Raw genomic sequence first — 10181 nt, 5'->3', positions numbered from 1 at the left:
ACCATAGTAAAAAAAAAAAAAAAGAAAAACTCTAGGAATGAACTAACCAAGAAGGTAAATGACCTCTACAATGAAAATTATAGAACACTAAAGAAATAAATTGAAGACATTAACCACTAGAAAATGGAAAGTGGCCCATATTCATGAAGAGGCAGAATTGATATAGTTGAACTAGCCTACCAAAATCAATCTACAGAATTAATGCAATCCTCATTAAATTACCAACAGCATTCTTCACAGAACCAGAAAAAAAAAAAACAGTCCTAAAATTCATTATAGAAGACAAAAAGATCCAGAATAGCCCATGTAGCCCTGAACAAAAGGAGTAATGCTGGAAGCATTAAAATGCCTGATTTCAAATTATACAGCAGAGCCATAGAAACAAAAGTATCATGGCACTGGCATAAAAACAGATACATAGATCAATGGGACAGGATGGAAGACTCAGAGACAAACCCACAAAACTACAGTCATCTGATTCTTGACAAAGGTGCCACAAACATGCCTCAGAGGAAAAACAGCCTCTTTAACATGGGGAAAACTGCATATCCCTATGTAGAAGAATGAAACTAGATTGCTATGTCTCACCCTATGAAGTCAACTTAAAATGGATCAAAGACCTAGGTATATTACCAGGAACTTTAGAACTGTTAGAAAAAAAAGGGGGGGTGGGGGGGAACACTTGAACATATAGGCAACAGGCAACCACTCTCTTAGCAGGACTCTTATAGCTCAGGAAATAATACCAAGAATTAATAAATGGCACCAAATTAAAAAGCTTCTGTATAGCCAAAGAAACAATTGACAAAGTGAACAGAAAACCTTTGGAACAGTAGAAAATCTTTGCCAGTTACTCTTCCTACAGAGGATTAATATCCAGAATATACATAAAGAACTTAAAAAAAATCCACACCATAAAAACAAATAACCTGTTATGGTTTAGATGTGGTGTCCCCCAAAAGCTCACATGCAAGACAATGCAAGAAGGTTCAAAGAAGAATTGCCTGGGTTATAGGCTTAACCTAATCAGTGAATTAATCCCTGATGGGATTAACTGGCTGGTAACTGGAGGCAGATGGGGTGTGGCTGGAGGAAGTGGTTCATTGGGGGACTATGGGGTATATATTTCTCTCTCTCTCTCTCTCTCTCTCTCTCTCTCTCTCTCTCTCTCCCCTCTCTCTTCCCCTCTCCCCCGCCTCTTACTGATCATCATGTAGCAGAGCTGCTTCCCTCTGCCACACTCTCCCACCATGGTGTTCTGTCTCACTTGGAGTTCTAAGGAATGGAAGCAACTTTCTAAGGACTAAGACCTCTGAAACTGTGAGCCCCCAAATAAACTTTTCCTCCTCTAGTGGGTGTTTTAGCCACAGCAGCAAAAAAGCTGACTAAAACATAATCCAAACAATAAATGGGCAAGTGAACTGAACAGACACTTCTCAAAAGAAATATAAATGGTCAAAAATTATATGAAATAATATTTTGCATCTTTAGAACTCAGGGTAATAAAAACTACATGGAGATTCCATCACTCAAATCAGAATGGCAATCATCAAGAATACAAATTACAGTGAATGCTAGCAAAGAAAAAAGAATTCTTGTACACTGCCAGTAGGAATGTAAATTAGTACTGCCACTATGGTAATCAGTGTGGAGGTTCCTCAAGAAACTAAAAATATAACTACCATCTGATCCAGCAATGCATTTCCTTGGTATTTATCCAAAAGAAATACATGCATATTTGCATTTATCAGCATAAATTCACAAAAGCCTAATCACAGAATCAGCCTATTCGTCCAACCCAACAACAGATCAATGAATAAAGAAAAAAATATATATATATACACACAACGGTGTTTTATTCGTCCATAAAAAAAGAATGAAATTACAGAGTATCATGCTAAGCAAAATAAACCAGACTCAGAAAGTAAGTATTGTGGGTTTTCTCTCATACAATAGTAGAAATTAGCAGAGAAGAAAAGGAAATAAAGGGATGTTATGAAAGAGGAAGGAAGACCAATAGGGCAGAAGAAAACCAGAGGGGGAAGGAAGGAAAATGAAGGGAGTAAAGTTGATCAAATAATGTTGTATGCATGTACCAATATACCACAATGAAACACGCCATTCTGTATAAAAGTACCCTACATGATAAAAAATAAAAATTTGCCTCAGGACATACATGATGGCTCATAGTCTAAGAGCAAAGCAAAATTGCAGTACTATGTGATAACTACTGTGATGGAAACAAAATTACAGCTGCTCTGGGAGACAGAGGAGAGGTAATCTGACTATGGAATCCAGAAGGCTTCTAGGAAAGAAGCAAGGTGCATCTTGAAGAATGAGTGGAAGGAGCAGAGAGAAGAGACCAGTAGGCAGAGGAAGCAAGTGTTCCAAGGCTGAAGAGAGCAGACTATTTAAACATATTTCAGGTCCCAGCTGAGATCCCCAGAAGAACCTATTTTAGTTACAACCCCAACTTCCACCCTCGTGGCAACACTTCCTGCTAATCTGCTCCCTTCGTAGTCCCTATCACAATCTGACACCAGCAGAGGCTGGCTGGAAGCATTTTCAGTGAACTCCATGAGAACAGAGAAATTAACTGTCAATTTTTGGTGAATCCCCAAGCTCTGGAATAGGTGTTCATCAAATAAATGCTTGTTAATAATAAATGTTTGCAAAAGAAATGCAAACATCAGCCTACTGCCCCAGATTCCACAGCCTTCTGGCTTAATAAAAGTTTGAAACACGCCCTAGACATTTGTGAGTATCAGAACTGTGTTTAAAATAACCACATAAATGCATAATACAGTTCTTAATTTGTGTTCCTGATATCTTCATGTGTTTGGGGAAAAATAATTTTATTATGCTATGTCATGTTATAAACAGATAGCCATTGTGGAAATGAAAAAAACATATATAAGAGCTTTATTTTTTATTTATCTCAGCATACTTCAGATTGGATCACAACCACCTTTCTTTGTTGTTTTATTAATTTGGGCAGGGTTTCTGTCGATCTTGGTAGCTAAAAGTTCCTATTTGTGGTCATGGTCTTGATTGCCAGAAACGTTTTTTCCCAAAATACAAATGATAAATAAGGGATTAAAGACTAAATAAATGTCATCGTTATATAATACTAAATGAAGACTTTTAAGCAAATCTTATTCAATGATTTTTTGCACAATTTTTCATGTGAGGTCCTACAAATATTATCCAAGGTGCTTTCAAAGTAATAATTGAGAAAAGTGTGTGCATATAGCCTGTTTTGAAAAAGGACTAAATAAAAAAATATCGGTCTGGCAAAAGGAAAGGCACTAGGAAACAACACAAAACTACTGAGACCAAAAAGCCTTATGGAAAAGTCAAAAAGAAAATAACAAAGTAACATTATTCAAAAAAAAGTACTGTATTTAAAAAAAGTTTTCATGAAAAGAGGAAAGAGTAACTAAACTATTAGCCAGTGTCTCTCTGCAAAACCAAATTCCACAGACATTTAATTTTAACAAAACAAATGATAAATATCTAACAACTAAGTAAATATGTAACAGAAGAGCTCATAAAACATTATTTAATTTATATATTCTCTATAACTGGAAGAATGATCTGATATAGATATGCATAGATAATTTTGCTTGCATAGAATAATCTTAGACCATTACAAAATATTTTTCCATGTTTTAACCAGAGGAAAAGAATTAGAGTTTTCAAAACCCTTATTTACATACAGATATAAGGGTAGGGAAACTTTATTGCAGATTTTAAAAATTTCTCGATGTAATTACCACTCAGTAGAATGAGTCTATATAATTTATTGTGAAAATTCTTAACCCAGCCAGACAGCTGTGCCTCATCATTTTGACAGAGGTATTATATATCATTAACCCAGGAACAACATTGTTGGCAGAAGTATTCTATAACATAATGAGAAAACATTTTTTAAGATTAAAACCAATTACTCATAATGATTTCTTCATTTTTAAATCAAAGTACTACTGTAAAATATACACATACATGGTAGCACTAATATAAAGTACTAAAAAGGTATTCAATTATTTAAGAGAACCACTTTCAGAAATCGTTGAGAAAATGTAACTGAAAGTAAATCAATGGTCTGTGTATAGAAAGCAGACAATTTTCCAAAACCATGATATGCTAGGCACTTTGACATTCTTTTGTTTAATTCTCCAAACAACCTCACAAGGAGACTACTGTTATTGTTAAAGAGATGGGTTTTGGACTTCTCAGTTACTGAAAGAATAAGACAAAACTGGTTTCACTTCCTCTTTCTTGCTTTAACAGTTGAAGCAATTGCAATTTTAAAAATTGACATTACAAAGATGAAGGATAATTCACAAGTTGGTAAGCTAATTGCAATTTATGATACAAATTATTTTTCAAACTGTTTATAAGAAACAGAAACACAAATATCATATTTGCCAAGACATCAGATTTTAAATGTAATTAGACATAATAAATATGGAAGATATGCCTTTGTAATTTCACAATTACTCTTCAGGCTCTCAAAATGCTAATTAAAGTAGATGATGAAATCTTGAAAACTAATGGAAATATTTTCAGTTTCAACTTTGATCACTAGCAATTAGGCAAGTTATTTTATGAATCCAATGAGGCAACTGTTCAATTCCCTTTCAAGTCTGAGAGTATGAGTTCTATAAGAATCTTTAAATGTCTTCTTTACACATAACTTTATTTTAACAATTACACCATCAATCTAACTAAACCAAATTACCCAAATCAAAATAATTCGAAAATGTAATTTTTATTAGCTGCTGCAAAATGTTCAGAATGTTACCAGAGACAATGAGATGATATTCAAATACAGTGGTACTAAGGACTCTGGCCCTTGGAGTCTATCATAACTTTCTAGTGTCGTATGTATCCTAAAAGTGGCTCAAGAAGATGCCAATATAAGAGGACCTGCAAAGACGCCCCAAAGGCAGGTGGCTTAGAGAAATCAGAAAGCTTTCACAAAAATGTTTTTTAAATTAAACCATGAGTTAATAATGAAACAGACAAAATGACAACAAAAGTAACAATTTGTTAGACATCATAGGAGAATATTAGAAAAACTAATCCTTTATCTCAAAAACTGGTAAACAGAGAATTAAATATTAACCTACCTTTCTTATATGGTAAGTAACTAAAAGTTAGAATAGTGGCCACAGACTAGAGTGGGATTGTCAACAAAAAGTCAACATTCTTTTTCTAATTTGCAAAAAGATCTGCTATATGAGTAGCCCTGGTTGTAAATATGAATGAACAATTCTTGAATAATTAGCAGAGACTACTACCTATGAATCAAAATTTTCTTCTCTTCTTTCTCGACATATATGAGACAACATTTCTCAGGAATCTTTGCAATTATTTATGGCCATGTGACTAGTTCTTACCAATGGAATTGGATCAGGATGATACCTATCATTTTGGAAGCAAAGCTTATCTGAAATGGATAAGGCTTCTTCCTGCTCCTATCAGCCTGCCACACACTAAATGCAGACAGTTCGGGAATGGCACAGCCATAATCTGGAAGAAGCCTACATCCCTGACTCATAATGTAGAGGAAAGTGATTCCATCCAGAAAGCCCTGACTGTACTTCTACTTGAGTGGGCTCCTATGAAATAAAGGCTGAACAGGTGAAGTCACCAAACTATGGGGGCATATTTGTTACAATTAACATTATCATTCTAATATCAAAATTAGGACATAAATGTATTGACTATGGAGAATTCATCATATATGTACATATATACACACATATATGTATATCAATGTTAAATATTATTCATAAAAATGTTCATGCTCAGAAACATTCAGTTCTTATGACTTTTTTGTCCCCTTGTCTCCCTTCTCTCTGCTATTCCATCTCTAATTCCAAACTTGCAATGGAGACAGAGAAGCCCTCAAAATGAAGAACTTCTTTCTTATGAAGACAGCATTAGAGCTGGTCAACTAAAAGTAAATAAGAAAATGAAAGTAAATTCAACAAGGTCACTTTACAACTTGGCCATTTGACAAAATGTCCTGGAACAGGCACATGTAACATTTTTGAAATATGTTTAGGGAGGCAAAAGGATTAGAGGAAGGAAGGAAATAAAAAGAAAAAAGTGAAGGAAAGAAAGGAAAAAAAATGTAGTCCCACTCAGTTGATGACTACCCACCAAATATAAATCCATAACATCTCAAAAGATGGCAATGATTCATTTCTTTGCTTTTGTCAAATAGTAGTGAGTGACAACACTATCTGATTTCAAACTACACTACAAAAGCAATAGTAATTAAAACAGCCTGGCATTAGCTTAAAAACAGACTCATCAACCAATCGACAGAATAGAAAGGCTAGTAATGAATCCAAGCATGCAGTCAAGCAATTTCCAACAAAGATGCAAAACACATGCATTAGAAACAGGACAGTGGGCTGGGGATATAGCTCAGTTGGTAGAGTGCTTTCCTTGCATGCACAAGGCCTTGAGTTCAATCCCCAGCACCACCACTAAAAAAAAAAGGAACAGGATAGTCTTCATGGTATTGGGAAAACTGGATATCCACATGCAGAAGAATAAACCCCAAAAGCACATGCGAAAAAAAAAGCAAATGGAATTACATCAAAATAAAATCTTCTGTACAACAAAGGATACAACAGAGGAGCGACAACCTATGAACTGGAGAAAATATTTGCAATCCATATATCTTATTTTTTTGCAATCCATATATCTTATTTTTTTGCAATCCATATATCCTATAAGGCATTAATATCCTTAGGGCAAAATATAAAAGGGTCACAAACAACTTTATAGAAAGAAAACAAATAATCTGATTTAAAATGGGCAAGAGACTTGAACAGATATTTCTCAAAATATTGTATATTGATAAAATGCTCAACATCACTAACCATTAGAAAAGTGCAAATCAAAACCACAATGCATGTGTGTCAGAATGGCCATTAGCAAAAAGACAAAAGATAACAAGTGTTGGCAAGAATGTAGAGGAAAGAAAATGCTTTTACATTGTTAATAGGAATGTAAATTAGTACAGCCAATATGAAAAACTGTATGGGAGTTCCTCAAAAAACTAAAAATAAATCATCATATAATCCCATGGGATTACCCCAAAAAATTCTGGATACCCCCAAAATTCAGGATACCCCAAAATTTCAAAATAATATGTCTAACAGATGTTTGCAGTCTTATATTCATTGTAACACATAGTGTTCATCCATAGATGAATGCATCAAGAAAATGTAGTGTATATACACAAGATAGGATACTATCCAAACTTAAAAATAATGTTTGTCTTTTGTGACAACATGGATGAAATTGGAGAACATTATGCAAAGTGAATTAAGCCAGACACAGAAAGACTAAAACACAAGTTTTCACTCAGATGTGACATATAAAATAATCGAACTCAAAATAGCAGAGAATAGAATGGTAATTCAGAGACTGAAGGGGTGTTGGAAGGGAAAGGGTTGAGGCGCAAGAGTGTGAGGCTCAAGTTGACAGGAGAAATACATGGTTATCGTTTTTTACTTTGAGATATATTGCACGGTAATATTAATATAGCAAATGATAATGTCTCATACATTTCAAAATTGTTAAAGGAAATCTCAAATGTTTGCCCCTCAAAATTTGGTAAGAGGCAGGAGAACAAGGAAAACCAGAGTCCCGTGGCACTTGGGAAGGTTGATGCGATGCTGTATTCGAATTCGACCACAAGGGGGAGCCAGCCGCTAAGAGGTGACACAGCTCCACCCTGCGGTGCATCGTTGAATCTGAAAGCAGCATCTCTAGTAACAGGTTGAAGTCCCTTTGGAGGAAAAACTGCTCAAAAACAAATCAGGGAAAACCAGAATTGCTAGACAGATTCAAGTTTTCAGAATTTTCATCCAGAATATTGCTTTGTTTGGGTTATGGCTATCATTATGTGTTTAGTTATTTGAGCCAATGAAATCAAACCAATGACAAAATAGATTGGCCAGTTCCATATGACCACATACATGTCCAGTATCAGGCAAGGATTCCTGTAGTGCTTTGCACTTAGAATAAGGAAAATTAAATCTCCTGGGTAGTGCCCTGGAGAGCACCCACAGAGGAGACTAACAAAAGGAGAACCCGAAAGTACTTTGGTATTAATCCCATTTAAAAAAAAAAAAAAAAAAAAAAGGATGCTCAGGTTTACAGGTACTACAATGGGAAAGACTTTCTTGTCCTTTTGGGTGACTCCACCCTGGCCTATAGTGTCTGCTATGGGCCTCATTATTTCCCTTATTCTCCTCCTCTTCACATCTTTGTTGGCATAAGACTCTAACTGGGAGTGATAACAATATAATCAGCTGGTGGTAAAGAAATGTAAAATTACATAACTTTTCATGTAAGAGACTAAGAGACTATTTTTAATTATTCACTGCCTTAATAAGATGAACTTATAGGTTAAATACAGAATAAACATAAGATAAGTGACCACCTTTCCATTATTTCAGGGATGAGGACTGACCCAGAACACTTTCTCTGGGTTCTACAGAAAGATACCAGGTTGTAGTTTTTGTGTTTTGTTGTTGTAGTTTGTTTTTGTTGTTGTTGTTGTTTGTTTTTGTTGTTGTTGTTTGTTTCTTTTTTATCTTTGTTGTTATTTTAGTGGAATATAAGAGTTTATAAAAAAAAACTATTCAGTCCAAGTCCCAAGGACATAAACACAAAACCAAAAGAGGAAAAAGAGAACATAAATGTGTTGAAATTTTTTAACCTAATTGATCAATTCACACTCAAAATACCTAAATAACTTGGCCTTCTGCTTGAGAGCCATTGGTTAAGGACATCCTCCCTCTCAGAAGTAAAAACCTTCCTGTACTCCCCACAGGAGAAATTCAACTAACACTGCAAAGATCCTGACTCCCCCAGCCAACATTGATATTTTGTTAACATGGGTGGGTTTCTGTAGGAATTCAGTCACTTTTGCCTTGTTAATTTCCTATTGCTTACTGTGAACCATTCTGAAGCTTTGAATAATCCAAGTATGAAAGAAGACACACTCCTTCTTTTTAGATTTTGACTGTGACTATTTTTTTAAAAAACATACATTGCCTGGCACAATGGTGCTCACCTATAATCCCAGCAGCTCCAGCGGCTGAGGCAGGAGGATTGCAAGTTCAAACCAGCCTTAGCAACTTAGGGAGACTCTAAGCAACTTAGTGAGACCCTGTCTCAAAATTTAAAACAAAAAGGGCTGGGAGTGTGCTCACTGGTTAAGCGCCCCTAGGTTCAGTCCATGGTACCAAAAAAAAAAAAAAGCATACATACAACAATTAAAACATAGATATTTGGACTGGGGTTGTGACTCAGTGGTAGAGAGCTTGCTTAGCATGTGTGAGGCACTGGGTTTGACTTTCACCACATATAAACAAATAAATAAATAAAGGTCCATCAATAACTAATAAAAAAATTTTTAAAAGCATAGATAATTAAGAAAAAAAAGCAATCTAAAAGCTCCCATCATCATGGTACAAAGAGACATGGAGAGAGAAAAAGAGGAAGATGGAGAGATGGTGAAAAGACAGAAGAGAGAAAGCAGCCTAGACTTAGTACTTGTCACCAAATTGGTGCTCAAGAAATACTTGTCAACTGAAAGACGAAATTACTTGGGCATTGTATAACAAGGGAATGATTACAAGGTAAATATTTACTTGAGGACCATTCCACGTTATTTCAGCTCTTTTCAACATGCCCTATGTGCTGTTCTTTAAGAATTAATAATTAGTGCCGTCATGAGCTGTGCATGGTTCTTTGATGCTATTTCCTTGGTGATGGACTCTCATTTTGGACTCCAAGCCAACAATCAGAAAGTCCTTTTTCCTCACCTGCTGGTATGGAGACAGCTTCCCACATGCTGTTTTTAGGTAGTGTTCTAGGTTCAAACTCACCACATTTGCCAGGCATACTTACACAGCGGCTCAATTTCCGCCGAAGACTATGAAAGTCTTCCACAAAGTCTATTTCCTTGCAAATTTGTAATTGGAGTCCACCAAAAACATCTTCCATGAAGAAGGACAGAAGCTGTTCCTGGAATCTGCAGTTTTTCTACAAATAAGATACAAGAAGTTCATAATTTATAAGGTATGCATAGTTTGGGTCAGTTTTTCTTTTTAATGTCACTGAAACATCCCCCCCCCCCC

At 35.4% G+C, this 10181-nt stretch overlaps 1 protein-coding gene across 1 annotated transcript in view; it reads right to left on the bottom strand.

The window, feature by feature from the left end:
* Il26 (interleukin 26) overlaps positions 1-10181 on the bottom strand; it is a 21921-nt gene that overhangs the window by 4707 nt on the left and 7033 nt on the right. Inside the window, exon 4 of the mRNA XM_015482668.2 lies at positions 9952-10086. Within this exon, the coding sequence (XP_015338154.2) occupies positions 9952-10086 (135 nt within the window). The remainder of the gene's footprint in view (positions 1-9951; positions 10087-10181) is intronic.

The sequence above is a fragment of the Marmota marmota genome, unplaced genomic scaffold (assembly GCF_001458135.2).
Source record: "Marmota marmota marmota unplaced genomic scaffold, marMar, whole genome shotgun sequence".
In the NCBI taxonomy this organism is placed as follows: domain Eukaryota; kingdom Metazoa; phylum Chordata; class Mammalia; order Rodentia; family Sciuridae; genus Marmota; species Marmota marmota.
Note: the sequence above shows the minus strand (reverse complement) of the source record. Positions and strands in the feature narration are given on the sequence as shown.